The 24,297-nt window shown below is 39.7% G+C and overlaps 1 protein-coding gene and 2 non-coding genes across 4 annotated transcripts in view; 2 read left to right on the top strand and 1 right to left on the bottom strand.

Annotated features, from left to right (window-relative positions):
* Positions 1-24,297, top strand: part of LOC143357262 (carboxyl-terminal PDZ ligand of neuronal nitric oxide synthase protein) — a 59,232-nt gene that overhangs the window by 16,560 nt on the left and 18,375 nt on the right. Inside the window, exons 3-6 of one of the 2 annotated variants that reach the window (XM_076793617.1) lie at positions 9,748-9,819; positions 9,912-10,001; positions 11,666-11,727; positions 13,437-13,545. In XM_076793617.1, the coding sequence (XP_076649732.1) occupies positions 9,748-9,819; positions 9,912-10,001; positions 11,666-11,727; positions 13,437-13,545 (333 nt within the window). Of the gene's footprint in view, positions 1-9,747; positions 9,820-9,911; positions 10,002-11,665; positions 11,728-13,181; positions 13,341-13,436; positions 13,546-24,297 lie in introns of those variants that run through there. The other variant, XM_076793621.1, reaches the window with a different exon arrangement.
* On the top strand, positions 16,406-16,479 carry Trnan-guu (transfer RNA asparagine (anticodon GUU)). Its single transcript has one exon. It is a non-coding gene; the product is annotated as a tRNA-Asn (tRNA).
* Trnan-guu (transfer RNA asparagine (anticodon GUU)) lies at positions 16,631-16,704 on the bottom strand. The gene has a single exon. It is a non-coding gene; the product is annotated as a tRNA-Asn (tRNA).

Below are 24,297 nucleotides of genomic sequence, written 5' to 3'. Positions count from 1 at the left end.
TGAAAAATATTTTATTTCTCAGGGGTAGTTTTCCCAAACAACCCTTTGAATGATCACCTTTAAAAAAATCAGGAATGATATTCTGTCTCGTAACTATTATTCATAGAAGTTTCAAGATGGTCACATGGGCGGAACATTGTTAAATAATTTAGAAACGTTAGGGCGAAACTGCAGAACAGCTAACTAGTCTTCGATTTCGATGAATTTTGGATAATTCCTGCAAACAAGAAGATAACATTTTTGTGGTTTGCAAATTAATTTCAATAGATTTCGATACTAACGTAGGACAATGGACATGGATATTTTAGTCACCCGGTATGTTGCCACAGATATCAGAATAGATCCTTGTAGGGCATCTTTGTGGTTTACCAACGAATTTCGGTTGAAATCTAATCGATATCCACTGAGGAGAATGGAGTTGGCCATTTGAATTAATTTATAACCGCAAACCGTGTTCGCTCGTGAAACATTGAAAATTGTTTTTGAAGTCGGTAAACGTCTCATTTGAAGTCACGAATTTATTATCGATCTCGGCGTTCGCCCAATTTTCTGAAGCAGACCATTCTTGTTCGTGAAACATTGAGAAAATTCTTTGTCAAGTCTGTAACTTTCTCATTGAAAATTCTTTCATTGAAATCATGAATTTATTATGTACCACATCGAAGTTCCTCCAATTATTTAACACGTTGACTGCCATGCCTTGTCCTGGTTTTAAAATGAATTTTTACGTTAATATATTCATTGTACCAAATTAAATTAGGATCTGTAAAATGCAAGAAAGATGGAGGACTAATCATACATTTAATTTTTTTCAATTTTTATTTCATCAAATAACTTGCTTTGATTTTATGGAATTTTTCAGGTTTCTAGTTTGGCAGTCAAAGCGTTAAGGCATCCTGTAGAATACAACTTTTCTTCACGGAAAATCGATTTTGAAGATTCGTTGTGCATTGTGTATTCAGAAGAAGTAGAATCGGCAAGTCATGCTCAGACATGCCAATAGACTTCTATTCAATAGCACGGGTGCCCGATGAATCTTCAATTGCGTCTGAGAAAAACGAAGCCACCGTCAACAAAATTCTACGTTTTCGATTCATTCTCTTCATGTAGATTCGTTTTCGAGAACACCCTGTGTATTATGTTTATTTCTCAACATTTTTCTGATCTGCAAAATAACTTCGGTTAGAAGCGACATTTACTCGATCCCAAAAATGGTCCCGATTATTTTAATCACTCTGTACACACCCAGGCAATGAGACATCGAAAATCTCTATATATTTTAAAACAGAAACTTCCGAGACATTTCTCTGGCCTTCGAACCGTCTATTAAAATCGACACTGACATGATCCCAGAAATGGACCCGGTTATTTTAATCTCTCTGTACGTAATCACCAACAATTCTCGGTAACGTAACACCTACTGGGTATCTTCATGCAAATTCAGTCTTTCGTCAATCATTTGATAAGTCTCCGAACAAAAGAGCAATTCCTCGCATCGGCTAACCTTATGATAAACGCAATCGATGTTTGCCAATATGCAGATTCTTTTCAATTTCACAAACTTTGCACATGTCACGGATGCTTTAAATATCCACAGTCTAGCGAGAAACCATAGAAAATTCATGTTCGTAATCTTTCTGGAATCGTATTTTCATCGAGGTCGTGAGTTTATCGTGGACGACGCGACCGATCTTCGGAATTGCCTGAATCAACTTGTACAGCTGATAGAACGGAGTCGTCGAGGTGCTCGATCGATGGACGCGTGACGATGCAACAATCGCGACAACGACAGCGAAGATATTTTTGGTCGATGCCGGCACGCCGGATAGCCGTGGCGTCATCGCGCACGTGTTTATTTCTGAGGTGTTCGTTTCTCGGAAAGGTTAAAGCTTTTGTGCGGACGCCGTCTAAGCTCGTAAAGCGGTCACTTCGCGAGCACAAACGGTTTCGCCTATTCGCAGTTGACGCCCTGTATACGTGTCCTGGCGACTTTCGACTCTCCACCCCTCGTTTCTCGCGGATTAGCCGAGTTGCCTAAGCCCGAGAGATCGATGTCGCCGCTAGACGATGTCACCGGTCGTCCAAAATCGTCGGGACGCGGCGAAAATTCGAATTCTCTGTTAGCTTAAGGGGGCCGGCAGGCATTTGGCCTTGACTGTAACGCTATGTTACGCTATGCCTTTTTTCTAGACATTTTACGTCTTAAATAAGTAAGTAATTAATTAAAAATGCATACCACCGTGTTTGTACATGTCTTTGCTACGTCTCGTCTGTATAGAGCCTTTTTTTTCGATACGAACACTAAATCTCTCGAAAATAAGAGAATCTCTCAGCGGCAGCCATCTTGTGACGTCTCACTTGCTTCAGAATTCGAATTTTCTGCCGAATATTACAAATTGCTCCACGATGAGGTAGAAATTCGCAATTTGGGCTCTATACAGACATAGATTGGACTTTTAGGAAACACAATTGACCACTTCTAAACTGCTCATTGCAATATTGAAGCGATAGTTTGAAAAGGTTTTGACCCATGCATACGTATATGGATTTCAAACCCTGCCGGCCCCCTTAATCCTTCGAGTTGGTGTATTGGTTCTTCAAGTTCAATGAACGATTCACGTAGCAGGTAGGTGGCCAAATTTTGGCTGAACTTATAGTAACTTCCGAATAGTGCACCTTTTTGGCAGCCACGGAGTTATCGACCATGAGGACCATTCGCTGCTGCATTTATCAATTTTTGTTGCACGTGTTTTGGGAAGCGCTCCTTCTTGACACAAGCTAAGTAATTAGTGGACAATTTTGGCAGTGAGTCAAAATGGAAAATAATACGCTGGATCGACTGGGGGGGAAAAAATTCGTAAAAACATTTCAATTTTGTTTATAATTGAGGACTGTTAACTTCAAACTGTTGACGGTGATTGTTCATACATCCTTACGAAGGTGTAGGTAAGCCTGGATGAACAAATTGTCCTAAAAATCTATGAAATTTTGCTACAATTTTTGTTAACCCTTAGCACTCGAATGGCGACTGTAAGGCGCCACTAAAAATTCCTGTGTCATTATTCAAAATATTTTTTAAATTATTAAATTTTTTTGTATTTAATAAATGACTAAACATTTAAGTGCTCTACGAGCATATGGCACCATTTTCGTATGTACAGTATGAAAAAATATATATAGAAGGGAAATATTCTAGGTCGGAAGAAATGTTACGTTTCAGAGCTAAAATGGCTTCGAGTGCAAAGGGTTAATACAACACGCTTTATGTTGCTTTAAGAATAACACTAGATCGAAATGATCGCTGTAAGATAGACTTCGGCGCCATAGCTTAAAAGTCCAGAAGAGATTGGTCAGTGAAAAGTTAAAAGTTAAGTAAACTATTGGGGCTTATGAGGTCCCACTCAAAATGCTACTCATTATTTAAGGTGTAACTATTAATAAGATCATTTGTGGATTTAGATGTATTGTCTTGTTACGTCTCTGTTTGCCATTTCGACAGAGATTGAATATAATATTAAGTATAATTTAGTCGAATGATTGCATTTTTAAGGTACACTTTGAAGGTCCGCGTAAGAGTGAAATGCGACGAATCCGCGAATCAGAATAGGATTCCCATACGTTCCACTTCACGGTAGTAATTTTTTGGCCTAGTAAAGTCACAATAATTTTAGCCACGGATGATTCTTCTTGGCAGAGACCGTGTTGACGTCGCTTTTCTTTCAAGCGGTCAAGTGTCCGGCTACTGACTTGGTCACGCTTCGATCGCGTTCATCTTATATTTCTGTGCTCGCGCTTAGGATTTTCTGGAAACGATATTTCAGACTCTGCACCTTCTAGACAATTCCTCGTTTACAATCGCCTTACTTCGTAAAATAATCTAAAATTGCCTCCAACTTAACCATTCTATCGTAGAAAATAATTTACAACTAGAAAGTTCGAATCCGAACTTATTATTCGAAATGTTGTAACAACTGGACCGTGGATCTGTACACAAAATAAAAATTTTCCAAGTCAATTGCACAGAAACAGAAGTTACATAAACATGTATGCCATCGTTCGATAATTTGATTCAGTCAACAATAATATAATAATATTTTTAAATCCGTTTAGTGTCTTCAGAGTTTTGTATCTTCCCTATTCATTCTTGTCATAAACGCATAATTCTATTTGCTTGGATATTCTCCAATCTATTTTTCATTATCCCGAAGTTATTAAAAGTGCGTCTGTACATGACCGGTCGATTCTACTTATTATTCTACTAGCTCGGAAATGAATTTTCAAGATCGATTTTCCGCGAAACATAGTTTCATTTAAAATGAATTTCTTCTGTGTTCTCAACGATATTTCTAACGAATATAAATTTTTGTCAGACTGGGTAAATCATTTATGAAAGAATGAGATTACACAAATTCTTTACGTTAGAAATGGAAATATTAACCTTTTAACTGAATGCCTCTGCAATTATGAACGCACAAGAAGACGGAACTTTTCTCGATATATGTCGCAAATACCTGGCTGATAAAAGTCGCAGCACTATCCCGACTACCGGTGTAGCACACCATCATAGTAGCACAAAGAATTCGTAAAAATGCTATACAACAGTAACAACTAGACTGCGGATCAGAATAAAAATTGTGTGCATTAATTGCAAAGGAGTAGGACCGAAATAGTGATTTATTTCTTGCTGCATTGGATTCAATAAGCTGGAACTAATTGGCGTTCTTAAACTCTTTTAATCTGTCAATAATAAATGAATAAAATATAGTGCTCGCATTAAACGTTCTCAGAAACGTGTCACAAAGTTCACGGAACGGTTCGGAACCTATTCCAGTTTCTACTAGTTTATACTTTGTTCGAAACGACGCCAAAGGAACTGTAAAAATTGGACGTTATTACGGGGATGACCGTAAATATTTCATGGGAATATAAGGTCGTGTACGGAACGCGTGGAGGACTTTTTTGCAGCAAAGTATAACTTTACAAAGTAGTCGTGGCCGTCGCAATCGGTCGCGATGCGTGCATTATATTTTCATGCGGGAATTACCTCGTGGTGAAAATTCATCGATTCGTGTCCCGTTTAGAAGTCGCACGCACCCGGCGGTATCGATCGCGAATTACCCGAGAAATTCGATCGTCGCAGGTTCGTCGGGTCCTCGGCACCACCGGGAATCCGCGTGTCCGGTGTGTGTGTGTGTGTGTGTGTGTATGTGTGCGTTTATGCGTGGGAGATTACCACGTGTGCAACGAGTCGGTCGAACACGTGGCCAGGTCATCGTTTCAATGGGGAAATTCTAAATACGGCTCGGTAGCGGTGCTCAATATTCGCGCGCGAGATATCCATTTGTTTTCATTGCTTCGTGCTTATATACTGGACCTCCCTACGCTCGATTATTTTCCTTTCGACTTCTTCTTCTTCTTTTTTTCTAATTTCACGCTGATCACACGTTTTTCGAAACCTTTAATCTTCTACGGGACGGAAATAGTTTTTCCGGAAAGACAGCTACACATGTACGACCCGCCTCTTAAGTTTCTGGTCTACTGAAAGCCTTTGGGAAATATAAACGGGATCCTGTAGCGTAAACGCGACGCCGAAAAAGAATGCTTAATCACCTGAAACATTCGATGATGTATTTCTTTTCTCTGGTTAACATTAGGTTTACGGAGCACTTAAAGAGACTATCTTCTATTACTTTGTAAAAATAACAAGAACGTGCTATCCACATTTTTAGCAATATTTTGAAAATAATATATACCCAAAGAAATAAATTTCCTAAATAATTTCTCATGTGTGCATCCTTAGAATCCTAATCATTTTAAATTAAAAAATTATGGAGCTGCAGGCTGTGCCATGAATCCCGCATCTTTTCTCACGACGATATTAAATGTGAAATATTAATGCTTACTTATTTGTGCTATGTATGTATGAAAGTATTCCGACGCCCTTTAGAGCAACGAACCAAGCGATCGAACGAAAAATTGAAAATCTTCTACCACGCTCGTGAACTGTAATGTATAAACAATTTCTTGCGGTAGGTTGCGTATCGCGTGGCTCCGCTTGACTCCGTTTCTGTGCCGATACATTCGATTAGAATGGTTCGCAACTATAAACTGCTCACTCAAAATGCAACGCGTCGTTGCATTAGCGTGCCTATTTCCGGTTATCCGTTCTCGATCTCCCGCAACGCTCGAAACTTCGACGTGCCAGTCAAGATCTGTTTTGGCATTTGCAACAGTGCAGTGGGAGGAAACGCGCGATCTGCGGAGTCTTCGGGCGCCGCTGCCGTCTTGCAATCGGTTCTTCGCGCGGTGGGTATACAGCGCCTCCAAAAACTATGGGCACGCTAAAGTTATATCGAAACTGTTGCGATTTTCAACTAATTTTAAAGCTCGAAGTCTCCACCTTCGAAATCCGTCGTTTCTAAGACGCTTTTGCATAGTAGTCGGTAACTGGCGGTACAACCGAAAAGGGAGGACGATTCTACATAAGAAGATAAGTCGAAAGTGTAGAATAAAATTTGTCCATACGAGGCTTGGTTTTCGAGAACGTGCTGTTGTTGACAATTTGTCAAAATTGTGTTGTCGAAATGTTATCGTACATTTTCGACTTATTTCTTTTGATGTAGAATCACCTCTTGCTCGATTGTAAGAGTTCACTGTAAAAAATGTTACCAATTGAACCGTTCCTGGCAAAGTTGAAGAATTCTTTTCGTGACTGAATCTATCATGGGTTTGAAGATTTAAACTTCCTCTTTACAACGACCCCCTAGAACTTTATGTAAGAATATTTTTAAAAACTGAGAAATTGTTTCTCCCCTCCCGCCGTTATTAAAAGTTTAATAAAACGACTATAAAAATTGTACATCAAGTTTCAGGGTGTACTGGTAAAGGGGAAGCTTCAATCTTCAAACCTATGATGGATTTTGTCCCGGAAAAATATTTCCGACGTCAGGAATATTGATTGAATATCTTGGGGGTGAATAACGGGGTTGTCCTGAATATAAAAAAATGAATGGGAAAATCGGAAATGTCCCAATATTTTTTGGAACCGCTGTATACGTTTCAGTTCTGGCTTCGAACGATCGTGAATCGAAAACGGTGCACACCTGCGCGTTCAGAATAGACACGCAGCGAGAACCATACACCCCGGCGCAGCAACTTCTCTGTGTAATTCGCGACAAGCGTTCCGCGAACGATCCCAGATTTCCGAGTTTGTTTTCCAAACTCAGCCACCGTAGAATCCACTGCTGACGAGTACATTCAATTCCGCGATCCTTCCACCGTTAATTAGTCACCATTCGTCCCTCATTTTCGCACTGTTCGTCGCTCGCATCGGATTAATACAGCGCTAGGAAAAAGCTCGAATTGCGAATTTTTTTATCTGGAATGGATAAAAAATTTCACAGAGAGAAAGCAAAGAATATTTAACGCTAAACGTAGGAAACGACCGGTTCTTTATTTTGCAATTGTTGAAATTGCAAAGACGTTCCCATGGAAAATGTCTAGACACTTTTCATTGTTCAAGCACACGATTAGGCTGCGGATTTTATGCATTTATGGGAAAAATTAGTAGGCGAAGATAGAAGAAACATCAAATGAATGTAATATTACTGGTACATTATTTACATGTTACAATTATTAAGAGGAGAAATCAATTTTTATGTAACTCCCTTTTCTTGTAATTGATGCAGACACTTTTTATCTTGTATAAAGATCTGCAGTCTAATTATAATAAAATCTTAAATGAATTCAATTGTTTTATTTTCATAAGGTAACACATATCAGTCACTTTTAATGCTTTTTATTGTTCAAGCACATATTAGAATAACAACATAAATAAATTTAATCGTCTCGTTTCTAGAAGGCAATATATACCAGTCACTTTTAATGCACGATAGGTTCAATGTTATTGACCAATAAGTAAACAAATAAATAGTAGTAGAAAAATAAAAATTTTGTGTATCAATTGCAAGGAACAGGAGCCAAGTTCTTTCTTTCTTTAGTAATTTTAGTAAATTGAAAATAGTACTTTGGTGTCACTAAGTTCTCTTAATCGTTTAACTATTTTAATTTGTATCAACCCATTTTTATTATAAATGCTTAAAATCCGCAGTCTACTAATTAGATGGTACAGGAAGCATTTACCTCAGGCCGGCCATTATCAAAAAGAGCGAAGAAAAATAGAATTCAATCAAATTAAAGAGTTTCGAAGAACAAATAAAGCAGGAACAATGAAACAAGCATAAACCTCAATAATAGCTATTCAAAACTGTGCCATTCCACCGGACGTTGCCGCTAAAGAAACTGCATGTGTAATTTGCCTGTAGAGTAATGGCAAGGATTAGATTCAATTCTCGAGTTACCAAGAATGGGATCATGAAGCTTGTGTGCGTATCCTGGATTGTTCGGATAATCAGATATAACAATCTTACTCTAAAACCGTTTACAGTTGTAAACCAATGTTCGCAGAAAATTTGCAAAAAACCTGTTATGTATTAAAAAAAATCATTTGTGTATCTGACACTGAAAAAACTCTAGTATTTTTCACCTAAGGTTCTGGTGAAATAATACTTTTAGAAAAATGTGTCGGATAAGTTTAGATCTTCATTTTGTGCAAGAAGATGGAACTACAGACATGTTCATAGCGAAACCTAACGTCGAAGCTTGTATTTATGTTCATTCTTTCCTCAAAGATTGTAATCTAAGCTTTTATTATTATTATTATTATCTATTTATTTATAGATGTATTAAACAGTTGATCATTGGATAATGAAAAATTAAGTAAAAGTTCTGTAAAACACTATAATATCGAAGGATGTTTGTCTTGTGCAAGCCACTATAAATTAATATTACAATTATTTTATCTAACACTAGGTTTACGGAGCACTAAAAATGACTATTTCACATTACTTTATAAAAATAATAAGAATGTACTGCCCAAATTTTTAGCCATTTCTTTTTAATAACATATACCCAAAGAAATAAATTTGTTGAATAATTTCTCATGAATGTATCTTTGGAATCTTAATAATTGTAAATTAAAAATATTAGAACCCGTCATCTTGACGGGTCCCGTAAACCTAGTGTTAATGACGATTATACCCTCGAGATCTGATGTTAAACCGCACAGATAAATACAAATAAAATTGCACCATTTTTGCGTTAAACGGCACACATGATGTATTTTCAATTCTATACTTGTGAAGCTAAACAAACCCATAATAGTTTGAGGTGCATAACCCCTTGCGCTGTAACATCGACTCGGTCTCGTGATGGAGGTTTCGAACAGCATCCACTAAATGTTATGTTATTAATTTCCTTCGAACCGAAATAAAATTTTACTTTGTTGTCGTCGATATAGCAGCCATTCGAGAACAGGCATACGATAAATAAAAACTTCCCTCTATTTCTAAGAAATTCTGATCACTGTAGTCGCAAGATAAATCGTCGTGTGAGGGGTTAATAAAGAAACAGAAATAAAAAAAAAAAAGAAAATTAGGTTAAAAGACGAAAAGTTTTAAAATTTGGTCCGTCTTTTCCGAGACGCATGCGCTCCAAAAGAGTACGATGATTGACACGCAGTCGTGCACCACCGCGAATCAGTGTAATAAATCGCTAAAGCAATTAAGAAAATTACTCCGCGACCGGCAATACGAGAATGACTCACGGTCTGGCGGTCCGGGCCGGGTCGGGCCGGGCCGCCTATGCAAACGAACCAAGAAGACCCTTTAATTCTCTTTTTCCCTGTAGTTCATCGGCTCTATGGAGGTTCCTCGACCGACCAGCCGAGTGGAGATCGTGGCGGCGATGCGAAGAATCCGCGTGAGTTCGCATAATCTCTAATTAACCGCGGGGGGAGCTGGCTGGCTGGATGGCAGTTAATGTCGTTAACGTCGGTCTTGTTTTGTCCCCAGTACGAGTTCAAGGCCAAAGGGATCAAAAAGAAGAAAGTGACGCTAGAGGTATCGGTGGACGGTCTGAAAGTCACTCTTCGGAAGAAGAAGGTAATATACCACCCCCCCCCACCCCCTTCTTCCCCTTTTCGTCCGTCTATTCTCTTGTTATCTCGAGACGTTTCTTGCGACTCGCGGGACGGCCGTAATTGCTTTGGAATTTGCTCCGTGTTCGTCACCGCGACACGTTCGTTGCAATTCCGTTTGAATTTGTCATCCGTGGAACACCGACTCGGCCGCTCTATCGAACAGTTAACGATCCCACGTGCGCATTCCGAACAGCGTTTCCCACAATTTTCCACCAAATGCATTCCGAGATTCGCAGAAAACAGCATACAGATTCAGTCTACTGAATAATAACGTTGAGTGAAATTTTGCTATATCAACGTTTTATGAATTTCTCAAAATGGTTAATTAGTCTTTGTTAAATTGATACAACAGCACACTCGAACTCGTTTAATCTTCCCATTGTTTTAAATTTCACCCGCTCATTTTTGTCATAAATGCATCAAATTCGCATTCCAGCGAGACTAAATAGCATTTTTCTATGCGGAAATACAATGATCTATAGATCCTAGATTTCAACTATATTTACTAAACTAGTCCCATTCGGGTGTATCAAACACTCTGCGCAATGTATGTCTGAAATGATGCTCCAACCTTAACACTAAACCTACCAAGCACAAAACATATAAAAATGAAACGTCTTATAGAAGGGAGAAGATTGAATTTACTTAACACCATGTTAAGTTAACTGCCATGTCACCCGTATGTGGGTGACAGAATTATTTGTTCAGGTTTTAAAATGAATTTTTATGTCAATATATTCATCGTACCAAATTTGATTAGGATCAGTAAAATGTAAGAAAGTTGGAGGACTACTCAATATCATTCATTTAATTTTTTCCAATTTTTATCTCATTAAGTAACTTACTTTGATTTTATGGAATTTTTCAGGTTTCTAATTCGGCAGTCACAGTGTCAAACGTTGTACGATTTTCTACGAATACTGTACGAATTTCTGTGTAATTTCCTATCAAAACGTTTTTACAATTTCAATAATCGTGAAATATAGAAAACCGGTCATTTTGACCGTGGTGGGTTTAGTGTTAAAACAGGTGAAACCGGGCTGTTAACATCCGATCGAAATCGAAAATTTAACCCTTTGCACTCGAGTGGTGACTCTGAAACACCACTAGAAATTGTTGTGGCATTATTTCAAAGAAATTACAAAAAATATTACAAAATATTTGTTACATTACAAAATTTGTAGTTAATAGATTACTAAACATTTAAACAGTATATGTAGAAATCGGATCAGTTTCGTATGAATAAAATTAAAATATTGTAAGACGGAAGAAAAATTTAGTTTCAGATTGAAAATAGCGCCGTGTGCAAAGGGTTAATGTTTCGCAGCCGAAAGAGTATTACAAATTGATTCCAACTCTTCCATTGCCTTTCATGTAGATTCACTGGCAGGTTGTACCGTTCACATCCTGCCTGAAGAAAGAGCCGACGCACCTGGGTCGGTCGATAGTAAAACCATATATGAAATTTTCTGGTTAGACAAGTTGTATTTTATTATTAACAAATGAGCCGGTCGGTCGTCGGCTAATTGCCCTTTAAAATGTACAATACGTTGCCGCGCCGTAACCCGCGAGCGAACGATCCGCAACTCGGAATAATGAATCGTTATTTGTCCTGTGTTCCCGCAGAAGAAGCAGCAACAGTGGATGGACGAGAATAAGATATACCTGATGCACCATCCCATATACAGGTAAGATGATCGAACCCGAGCGCCTCGGTCCCGAGGCGAACGATCTTTCCCGAGGTTTTTGCGCTAGAGACGAGTTGCTATGGCTACTTCATCCGAGAACTCCCAATCATACTCGAACCCCGGTACCACGGTGACTAGGTGTAATAAAGAAACTACGCCGCGTATCGGAATTTCAATATCGCCGGTCCCAAGGATCGAAGAATGTTAAATCACGTCACTTTCATTGCAATCGGACAATTTCACCGTGGGCGCGAGCTGCTTCCGCGATATCGGAGATCCAATCTGATCCGCCAGTTAATGACTTTCTCCCGTTCGTCGATCACAGAGGGGAGCAATCGAGATGAGGAAAAATCTTTCGTAACGCTATAATTATTCCTGATATCTGAATAATTGAACCTTCACGCGTTTATAGCTTCTAAAAGTCCCCGGAATATAATAAAGTAGAGGTTTCAGGGGGATCTCAGACCTTTATGACTTAATGAAACGGTTTATGCAGGAAATAATATTTTATTTTCGGACACTGGGTCTAGCATAGCTCGATGAAATAAATTTACTAATCATTCGCGAAAAAAGTACAAAAAATCATTTAACAAGATACAACTAATTTCTTTGCACGTAAACTATAGCCTTTCCACTCGTCGTCGTCTATGCTACATGCACGCACCTGATCCATTCGTTGCGTGGATTCGAGGGGATTAATGGCCACGGAAAAAGCGAATCTCTTTTCCTTTTCCAAGGAAAGACAGTTTTCTTTCTTCTTGCTCTGCTTAAGGTACAATTATTTCTTGTAGCGACGTGTTTTTTCCACGAGAACTTGACTCGCCAAATGGCCTCTATACGACGATAAAGTTCTCGTTCCGTCGTGAATGTAAATGACGCCACGAGTCGTACAATGAATTCATTTGTTCGTGAACAACTACAGTGTTTACTCGATACATATATGTCCAAGACAAGGGTCCAGCCAGGGACATATATCGGCCAGGAGATCCTATTTTTGGATCCACGTCGAAAGTAAAAAAGGATAGCGAAACTCTAGAGGCCCCGGTCCCACAAAGAAGTCGCGAACAACAATTTTTAGTATTTCCTCTGTAATTCCGCCCACTTGCAATTTTTTCAAAATTCATGTAGTAAACTGATCGTTCTAACTTCTCAAAAGAAAATCCAATTCGTGTGGTCCAGTGTTAAAAAACTTATCGTCCTTTTAAAAATGTTCGAATATTATTCTGATTCATTGTAGATAATTTCCTGCGTCTATCGGTTTGCTCCAGGCCAAAAATATCACAGACGCCTCGTTCATGCTCGTCGTGCCGATCGAGTGTTAACTCAATCCGCGGCGTACGCGGAACGTCAACGAATATCGTTTAGGACTTAACGTCGTTATACACTGACCGTTCGAACAGTTCCGCGCATTTGTCACAATCACCGGGATCCGCTGTGCCAGTTTCATCTGCTCTGCCGCGTCAGTGATTTATAATACCTCGCGCACGCCTGATTCTCCCGCGATGATGCATTCCTCGATCACCGGAAGAAAAAGATGCTCTCGTGCCAGCGCTCACGTACTCGGGGAAATCGTCAACGTCGTAACATCGAAAGTCGTTGAACCGCGAAACAATGTCCGGATTCGAGCAGCTCTGGCTTTCAATAAGACCCCGAAGAACCGCTTCGGGCACAGGTTTTTAAACATTTTCTCGTTTCTTTTATTGTTGCAGGATATTCTACGTCTCCCACGATAGCCATGATTTGAAAATTTTTAGCTACATTGCTCGCGACGGGAGCAGCAACACCTTCAAGTGTAATGTCTTCAAATCTAGCAAAAAGGTAAGTCCTCCATCTTCGCGCACCTGTTACTGGCATATAAATTCGTCAAATTTCAAGCGGTATTCTGTTAAAATTATTACTTTCTACGTCGCCATCTATCCGTGTGAATAATTTAGCTTCGTAGAATTAACTCTTAACGGAGTTTTTCCATTTCTCCGCCTCATTTGGGAACATCTGGGATTTTTGTTTACTAGACTAAATAATGAATCTTTATGGAACTTCATGGACTTATTGGTACACAATTAAGCTGTATCCGTGAATTTTTGTACCTTGTTATCATCGTGACAAATTGTCTATTTTTGTCAAGTTCTACTAAGCTTACACCGCTGCGTTATCATCTCAGAGAAGTAGGTTCTTCGGTGAATACTCAGCTGTAGGCTCTGACGTTAACAATGTATAAACATTCTCGAATGTTGCTTGAATGTATACACAATAAATAAATCTACAGAGTCCCGTAAAAGTATAAAAAGAAAATTCTGAAGTGTAGTCTGAGAACAGCCCCCTAAGTGTTTCATCGAATTTGCTGCAATACGCTTTCTAAAAATATCAATATCGGTCGAACGAAACCGCTTCTACGCAACCTCGACTGGAAAGAGGAAATTGTGTCTCTGAAAATGCGTCAATTCTGTTTCGTCGCGGTTCTGTGCGATTATTAAGCCGCAATATTATGTCGCGCACGTGCGCGCGCCCGCAGTAATTCACGTAGCCCAGTAGTCCGTCGCCTGGCATTTTATCAACTCTCGCTATTGTAACCCTATAAATAACCACGTGTCCCTTTCTCCTTTCCTCCACGCGTACGCCTCTTATTCATTTTTGCTTGTATCCACTTTTCTGTCACGACGGCAGTCCCCCATTTCTCGATTTCTTGCGCGTGTGCTCTGTGTTTGCTCGGCGGGTCACCTTCAGTAATTGTCGCCTAAAATTCGTCTAGATTTTACGTAAATTTAACAACAACTTAACTGCACCAGTCATTAGAGACAATCATGTATTCAATAAATTACAGTGGAACCTATCCAAATCTCGGAGGTCTGAGATTGCATATGTCTTCTTTGCTGTCCGAATATGTTCTACATATAAATATTTCCGTCTAAAACAATCCCATTAACAACACGATTTATTGTAACATTCTATAAGGACTTATGACTTTCATATGCTATTTCTACAATATCTTCAATTTCGCAGAATTTTTATTGCTGCTTTGTGAACCCTCCGATAGCAGAGTCTGTCTAAGTTTCAGGCGAATTAAGTAAATACCCTGAAAAAATATTAAGAAATTGATAAATGAAGCAATAGGCATCCTCAATTATATAATTATAAAAATGGTTCGTCTTCTCACGTTAGAAAGACATAGCTAATTTGAAGGAACGATTACGCAGAAAGGTCGCGCAGTGTCGAAATTGGCAGCGACGTTATGACACCAGCAGGAGCCTGTTGAAATAGTAGCACGAAACTCTTTGGCCGGTTCAAACGAAAACGAAAGAGGGAAAAGAATCGTTTCCCATGTCCCTGGTCCCAACCGCACGATTTGTGTACACAATGGAAGCTGCCGCGTCTCGGAGCCCGGATCGGTGGCCCGCGATATTTTGTTTCAAAACAGGCAAACTTTCGCAAAAGTTATTCTTTGGTTGAAAATACAAGGTTACGCAACGGTCTAGCCGCGCGAATATCGTTACGGAATTCCGGAGACGCTTTTACGAGTCATATTGTGTCCGGGCTCGTGAAATGTAACTCTTTCGCGCCGCCGAATTGCGAATAAAAAGAGATACGCGACAGATTGTTTTAAACATCCCGCGTGCACGGGGTGGAGTTCGCGATTAGAATAGACTGCATACTCTTTTTGGTCGCACCGAAAGGAAAAGTAGGTTCACACAGATTTGGTGGGAAACTGTCCCTAGGGGGACTCTTTGTTTAATGGAATTAATGTTATGTACTATTTCATTGATATTTCGACGTCTTCTGGTTTATTTTTGCATTATTATCAACCTCCCTTTGTATCAGTTTGACTTAATTTATACTGTTTTTTTTTTTTTTTTTTGAGAAGTGTGTTTTACATGTCAACATTGTTTTTATTATTTGTGAACGACACGAACAACTTTAGTTTAATTTTGTCACATCGTGTGTCAGCTTTTTATCTTGAAAAGAAGGGGGTGGGGGCAATTGTAGTTGTTTGTCTTTCTGTTGTAACTTAGTATTTATTTTTTGCTGTTCTGTTAATGTGACATAAAAGAACAAATTGGAAAAATTGAGAGAATGCATCCATTATTATTTTATACTCTCTGTTAAGTGTAATACATTTATCAAATAGATTTATCAATTTTTACATTTTTAAAATATTACAATTAAAAGTAAATATTGTATTGATGTGAAGCGGACACGAATACAGAATAAGGACTAAAATAATAAAACGATTTAAATAGATTTTGAGTGTAGCTTCCCAATCCTTTTCAGTTCACAATCACTTATCAGCGAAACTGTCTCCATAAAAAAATGATCAAATATCTTTGTATGAATTTTAATACGTTAGATTGAAAATAGCAAAAATAGAATAAAATTGGAATTTTAATGCACCCCTTAAGTCTTCTTAGAACCCACTAACGGCTGACATTTATAGAACTATAGATTAGAACAATGATAAAATAAGAATTTTGTATCACGTGCAAGATGATAAATCAACGAGACAAATTAATAGAGTAGTTTTACTTAAGACTGAACTAGTTTCATTAAAGTGAAATATATGAGAAACTGGAAGAATGAGAACTTACTTTTGATGGTTGTTCACGAGTGTAGAGACTATAAACGAGCAGGAAGAGTCAGCAACAGTCAGCCGATAACAGACATCTTCTCGGAGCCGATACCGATCGCCTCCGTGGCGCAATCGGCTAGCGCGTTCGGCTGTTAACCGAAAGGTTGGTGGTTCAAGCCCACCCGGGGGCGAATTGATTTTTTTTTCTCAAATTCTTTTAAAAGACAAACGGAAACAGCAACCGCTCTGGTTTTCTCTAGAAATTTGTTCTCCAGACGCGTCGGGCCAGGTGCCGATCGTAACGTCGTTTCCTTTGACTCAAAATTTTTGAAAAAATAGACCCGCCCCCGGGTGGGCTTGAACCACCAACCTTTCGGTTAACAGCCGAACGCGCTAGCCGATTGCGCCACGGAGGCGTCTGGCGGTTCCCCTCTTTTCTTAAATGTTGGAATTTTCTTCTGCGACATTTATTCTCGCACAGTATAATTTATGTATCGCAATAAAGTCTCCATAAACACAGGTGTATCGCTTCAAACTCGCAAACAAGGTGCTCCGTTCCCCTATAAAATTCCGTACGAATTGCATCTGTACCACAATGTTTATTAAATAGAGATATAAAACGGTGTTTGCATTAATTTAACGGAGTCTTGTCAACCTGTTAATCAAGCCATTTCTCACATTACAAATTCGTATAGAGACACGTTGGAAGAATTTTAACCTTTTAACTGAGTAACGAGTTAACTCGTCACTCGTGTTAGCTATCACCTGTCCACAATTTTCAATTTTCTTCTGCGTTCAACAAATAATTCTTTCACTTAATTGTGTCATAATATCCATATTAGTTTAAACTATGTCTTACTTGCGTCGATTACGGTGACAATTTTATTTGTCTTTCGTTACGTTTCTCTAAATGTTCGTGATCGAATAATCGGTTAACCAGTTAGCTGTTGCGACCTCTTTGAAAAATGTGTACCTAAGTTGCGTCGCAAAAATTAACCGCTGTTTGAATTATAGCTGTTTTGACGAGTATACTCGTCATGACACAAAATATTGCCATTTCTTCATGACGAGTATACTCGTCAAACACTGTTAACTGGTTAAAAGGTCAAGAATAATGCTTCAATATGTTCTTATTAACTCGTGCCTCTCATAATTGGCTTGATAGATTTTTATTTTGCATGAAGTATTCCAAGTACAGTAGAACCTCGCTAGTTGCAACCTCGTTCGTTGCTCGCTTTCGGGTGTTTGATCCACAAAATTGAGTTCGTTTCGCACTCAACTGCCTGTGCGATGCACCGTTTTCGTTTCGCGAAACGGAATTACGAGCAGCAACAGTTTCATTGCTCCCGGACAATTTGTCAGCGGTGTATTTACGTGCTGGAGAATAACAGGAATTCCGGTCATCTTCCGGCGAAAATTTATCCGCGGACAGATGAGTTAATGGATCGGCGGTTCCTCATTCTTCGGTGCCCGCGCCCCGCGAATTCCTCTTTCGCAGACTGACGGCGACGGAGGACGATAAAACGAAAACACGACATCACAAATTTATGTTCCGGAACGGCCGGCCGCTTTATCGTGGCCATTCCGAACCCAGAACATTCGCGAGCAACGAGAAATTCGTGCGAGCGTCTTATCAGAAATGTGGACCGCCGCCGCCGCTCTTGTTTTTCTCATTGCGGCGAGTGTCTCGAGAAACCGGGGTAACGACGTTTAACAGCAATTAGCTGGACGATCGCGAAAACATTAAACGTCTATCACTGTTTTCATTTGAATTTCAAGTCGAGCAGAACGATTGTCTTGGCGATGTTCGGAAACCTATTCTACAACGTTGATTTTTTCTATGGTCCGAACGTGATATGCTTTGTAAAATAATCATTTCTGTTGCAGTTTTTTGTCTTCCATACACATTCAAAAAATTCTCAGATTTTTTACAGACATACCCTATATATATGAAGTTACGGTGGTACTATGTAATTTGAATCTCTCTCAGTGCCCTACAATTTTCTTGTTTCACAAACAAGATGAAACACAATGTTTGGAAAAAAAAGAAAGCGTAACTGTTAATAGTAAATTAACAGAGTTAATAAGCCTTTAAAGCAAATATTTTGAAAATATTTTTCAGATGTAAAATTCACCCGCCAGATTTGGCACCTGCTTTTCTTTTTCCCAAAAATCTATGATAAGAGGGGCAGTAATAATTAAAACAGATAACAAAAGAGAAATTCCCCAAAGCTTTCAAAGCACTGTGCGAACGTTGTAATGAGAGCTGGAAAAGAGGATATACGTGGAAAAACAAAACAATGAAAATTTCTTAATCGACAGAATTCAATTTTTTTATTGCACCAGTTTTGGAACGTTTTGGAACTGGTAATACAATTTCTCTCTCGCGATGCTTGTTCGATTCAAATAAACGGCGATTTAAACAAATTTAGCAGGGTTCTCTGGTCGAAAATTTTGCTCGTTTCAGAACGTTGTTGAACGCAGATGGGATCGTTTATATTCGACGCGGTATCGTATCACTCGTAACCGTCCAGGTTGCCCCGATTTGACGCAGTTGTGCGTCACGCGGCGTTGTCAAGACGTTAATTTTAACTGATACAGTCAGTTTGCGGAAGATGGGTAATAAGCTACATTTAAAAATATTTTGTGTAGCAACAATTCTCGGCCGGACTGCCGGCCATGGATCGTTGAACGCGTCTAGCGAGTTTAGCCTCTTAAAATATTTGGAGTAACGTTGATACTTATGTATTTCGAATCGACAAAATTATTATTTCTGGAGATTTTGACGACCGCTCGCCTGAACGAGCCCACGGTTCCTTTCGCATTTGCTACAATTTCATCGAGCACATATTTAGATATTATAGATCAATATTTCACTGGGCACTTCATTTCATGTAAATTATACTTGTGATTTTTATATCTCATGCGAAATAAGCCTCGCAATAAAAATAATCTCTGCAAAAACTGTGAATTCAATTTGTCATTTTCAGACTGCGGATCTTTATGCAAAATAAAAAATGTTGCCATCAATTGCACGAAACAGTAACCATAAAGATCCTTTCTTCTCTTCTTTAACAATTTTAATAAGTCGATGTATCGGCATTCTTCAATTTTGTTGGTGTTTTTAATGTTTCAAATGACTCACTTCTGTCGTAAATTACGGAGTAATTATTTTCAAGTTTTCATGCTGGCTGCAAATTCTTGAAAATTTTTCGCTTACCCGACGAGCAGAATTTCGAAATTTCTTTTTAAAAATTCTTTTTACGACCTCAGAGGCTGCCGTCACGCCACTCATTCGGGGATCGAAAAATATTTTGTACTTCTTTACAGCGTCGTTTGTCATCGTTTGCGAAAGTATACGATCGAAAATTTGTATTCCTCGTCTGCGATTCTGATTTAAGAATTGTTCTACGCGCATAGAGGCTTGGTTTCGCGAGAAACAGTACACTTTACGGTTATGTGGCGTCCAAGTTGCGCATCAAAGAAGTTCGCGGTTGTATAATTTGTCGTTCGATAAACAAACGTCGTTGTTCGCGAGCCCCGAAGTGATTTGGCTTTCAAGTCGAAACACGTTTTAGCTAAAAATATACAATTCCCGGAATGAATCAAGCTTCACCCGCGAGACTTACTTGTCGGAAGTCTTTTGTCCTTCTGTCAAGCGAATAAACTTCGCTCGATATAATTTAAATTGAAGATCTTGCCTAAAATTAACCCTTTGCACTCGAATGGTGACTCTGAAGCGCCACTAAAAATTGTTGTGGCATTATTTCAAAGAAATTATAAAAAATATCACAAAATATTTGTTACATTACAAAATTTTTATTCAATAGATGACTAAACATTTAAATATTATATGTGGAAATCGGATCAATTTCGTACGAATAAAATGAAAATATTCTAAGACGGAAGAAAAATTTAGTTTTGGAATTAAAATAGCGCCGAGTGCAAAGGGTTAAACAGGTTGCTTTGCTAGTTTAAAGGGACACTACACTTTTACCCTGATATGTTTCTCAGCAATGTTAGCACGAAAAGTCAAGATAATATTTGATATTTACATTTTGCGTTTCTAAAATGAGAAAATTGATGAATTGGTACCCAAAAATAATTTGAAATTTCTAAAAGTTATGAATATTAAAGTAAAATTGAGATACAAAGGCCACGTTGGACACAGTGTATAGCCTTGGTAGTATAGCCTTCTCTCGCTCTATAGTTACGTCTCGATAGGTTCATATAATATTCATAGAAACCAGTGTGGATATAATTCCATAAATGTTTAACTAGCTCTCGGCTGCCTTAAATCGTGTTTCCTCGCGCCGATTTGTTATTGTTATTTTATATTGCTATTCGCAAAATTGAAAAGAATAAAATAGGTTGATTTATTATTGAAAAATCTACTTCGCTGCAGCGTGTGGAAGGAAATAATTCAACGTTTAGGAAAATATTGTATTTGACAAAAAACAAGACTAACTCGCTATTAAAGTATTACAGAAGTAAAGAACGAGTTAACTCGTCTCTGAACAAGTATATGGTAAGTTTGGGTCGTCAAAAGATTCCACTAGAGCATGTACGACGAATTAACTCGTCCTAAAGAAAATTACTTGGCAGAAAATAAGACGAGTTACCTCGTTATTGAAGCATTGCGGATAATCAGATGAATGAACTCGCTTTTGAAGCATTACAGAAGAAAAGACGAGTTAACTCGTCACCGAAGAACTCCAGAAGGTAAGACGAGCTGACTCGTCAATTAAAGCAATGGAAAAGATGGAACGAATTTTCATCGATGAATCGATTCTTGAAGAGCTTCACTAAATAGGACGAGTTAACTCGTCGTCCCTGAGAAAATTACTTGGTAGAAACTATAAGACGAGTCACCTCGTCAATGAAACATCGCAGAGGGTGAGACGAATTAACTCCGGTTTGAAGCATTACCGAAAAGACGAGTTAATTCGTCACTGAAGAGCTGCAGAAGGTAAGACGAGTTAACTCGTCATTTGTAAGAATAATTCGCAACAGATAAAACTAGTTAATTTGGGACGTTGAAAAATTGCAATATGCGACGAGTTAACTCGTCATTGGCTTCGCCTAAATATCAGAAACGAGTTAATTCGATATTGGGAGACTGTACGGGTGGGAATAAGAAAAATTGGCTGGTCATTGAGAAGGTCTTTAGGCGTGTCGAGTATACTCGTCAGTGACATTTGATGCCGGCAAGTACGTCTTCCTTTCTGCACCTCTATTCGCCGTTACGTTCCGTGTGTTGTAACAAGAACGGTTTGAGAGCTCAAAGTACCCGGCACAACAAGCTGAGCTTTCAGAACGCGGAAAGCGACGCCTGAAATTCGTTCCTCGCGTTCCGCCGCTCCCATTTGAAGTATCCTTCAGCGGGACGAGCGCCGGTAATTCGGTCGAGGGATTCTTCCGGCGTACTCGTGTCTTACCCGTTCTTGCGCGCTGCAATCGCGACGTGACTCCGAGAACACGCTGCAATGAATCCGCTGTTGTCCCTTTTTCCGCGTTTTCTTTCATCCCCCGTAACAACGTTCAGTAATATTAGCTGTTCCCTGTTCCTCGTTGTTTGTACTTCGCCATCCCGACTTCTATATTTCTTCGCAAGTAACTCAACTTTACCTGTTCCGACGACGTTTGCCCGTCGCCAATGTTCTACCCCATTTGACCGGTTATTCTCGTTCTTATTTCACTGCGCCCTTTTACTCTGTGCTAACAGCGTTCCTGCTCGCCAAAAGATTTCTCAAACGAAATTCTTACCTGTTACGAGAGCTGTCCGTTTGAAGGAAACAAGTTTTCTTTGTGTTACCAACAGTGACGTGGTATTTATAGCTATAGTTATATAGTATAGAATTTTTCAAAGTTCACCCATTTTCTGTGAAACTGTAGAAATTGTTGCTTCTCTATCGTTCTGGTGCAGTTCGAAAATATGGAATTGTGCATCGAAGTTGGTGAAATTCGGGCTCGCGTATCTAGCCCCTGAAATTCTGAACAAATTATTTCACTGTTGAAATATTATTTGTTCAAATATGTTTGTGACATTCTTCTGATTAAAATGAGACCAAACGCGACACTATTCGGAGCGTATTTGCTTGTTACATTGACGATTTAGTAGAAAATAATATTTATTAATTTGGTATTAATTTAGTAAAATAACACTTATTTTTCCAATACACGTTGTGCTTCCAGTATTTTACAAATTTGAAGATACCATAAATGCTCACGGTACACGCCTCACCGATCAGTTCGGATAATCGAGACTCCACTCTATCGCGGATTAAACAAGCCAATACGATCCAAACCGTTTCGTGTGTGGTATCATTTTACTAGGAAAAGTGTCACGAAAATACTGATAACAATTTCATACAGAAGTAATTAACCGGCAATATAATTTTTTTAAATAAACGTGTTCGGCATTACACGGTTCTTCCTGGGCCTATATTTTTATTATTTCTGGGCTGTAGAAAAATCGGGAAAAATTCTGAGATACTTACCGAACTCCCTAATTCAATGTATAAGCATCAGTTAAGCGAAATGTTTAGTCAATTTCACAATAAAAATTCGAAGGAAGAAATTAAACAAATTTCCGCTTGGCCTTGAACGACACATTTGCCGAGGGAGGGTTAAAAATCATGAAGTTTTAAGATTGGATTATCGTTACACTATCACATTCTGCATTTTACGTTACCGATTAAGCGATCAAGGAAAGGTGCTTGCACACACAAGTGACGTTTCGGTTCCGAAGTTTCCACAGACGTTGCTGTACCGCTTTACCGACCACATTGCTCCCTTTTCCGGAGGCGCCGAAGAAACTACTTGATCTTACAAGAATACATTCGGACAAGGGGGGAGGGGGGGGCACGGTATCAGGGATCGCGGCGGACGCCACGGAAATGCCATTGAGCGGCTCGAAAGCGGGAATATTAATGCGCTTATAAATAAACCGGAGGAAAAATCCAGGCAACGGCGATGCGGCAGAGTGAGAGAGACATAGAGAGAAAGAGAGAGAGAGAGAGAGGGAGAGAAAGAAAGAGAGAGGTAGAGAGAGAGAGAGAGAGAGAGAGAGTGAGCGGGTGGCGTGGACGCCGCTTCTGGTTCGACCTCTCCGCCGGCGCTCTGCTATCGCTCGAACAGCATCCGCGGGGACCGAGCGCCGCTTAGTTCTCCTCCACCTGTCCGCCGCGTCGAAATACTCGACGTTTTCGAGTATTTCGAGAACACGCGGCCTGTCCTCTTCATCTAGACCGGCCGAGGCCTACCACGCGACACGTTTTCACCTGTGATTTCTCGCCTTTCTCCTCTCCGTCTCCCCCATTCCCTCCTTCGTCCCCCAATTTCGCCCCGTCGACGCATCAAGAGCAAATACTCCCCGTCAAAGGTGGGGCGAAGATCGAGCACCCCGAAGAACGACCCGCAAAAAGTTCCCCGAAGAAACGTCTACAAAGTCGAAGAAATCCGCGCCGAAGAAAAACGTCCGAAGAAGCTGCTCGAAAGTCTCGAAAGATCGCGGAAACTTCGCGGAAAAGTCGAGGAGTTTTCCGCCTCGGGAACGTGGCCAGGAGTGCGTGGCCGGTCGCGCGGAACCGGAAGCGGAGGAGCTGCAGAGATTGGCCCGCGGAAGAAAGATTGAACTAGTTTTGCGGGACGGTGATGGAAGGAAAGTCGGGAAATATCGTCCGGAGATGACGGGACCGGCGAATTGAGTGCGACTCGAGGCCAGATCGGGGAAAGTTGGGTTCGAGAGACTGTTAGGGGGGTGGAAGATTGCGGCAGATTGGGGAAGTTGTGCGAGGAACTGGTTCGCGGGAACTTGAACGACTCCCCGTTCGGGAAAAGTTTCGGGGCAGCGTCCGAGGCCCGGGATAAAAACAAACACGCTGGACGGTTATGGGTGTGCACTCGTAAAGCGTGCTAACGAGGACGGAGAACCGTGTAAACTTGAAAATAATTGGCCAGACGGATTTCATTGAAAATAACCCGGGGAATTGCGACGACGGCGAAGA

The sequence above is a fragment of the Halictus rubicundus genome, chromosome 9, assembly GCF_050948215.1.
Source record: "Halictus rubicundus isolate RS-2024b chromosome 9, iyHalRubi1_principal, whole genome shotgun sequence".
Classification (NCBI taxonomy): domain Eukaryota; kingdom Metazoa; phylum Arthropoda; class Insecta; order Hymenoptera; family Halictidae; genus Halictus; species Halictus rubicundus.
Note: the sequence above shows the minus strand (reverse complement) of the source record. Positions and strands in the feature narration are given on the sequence as shown.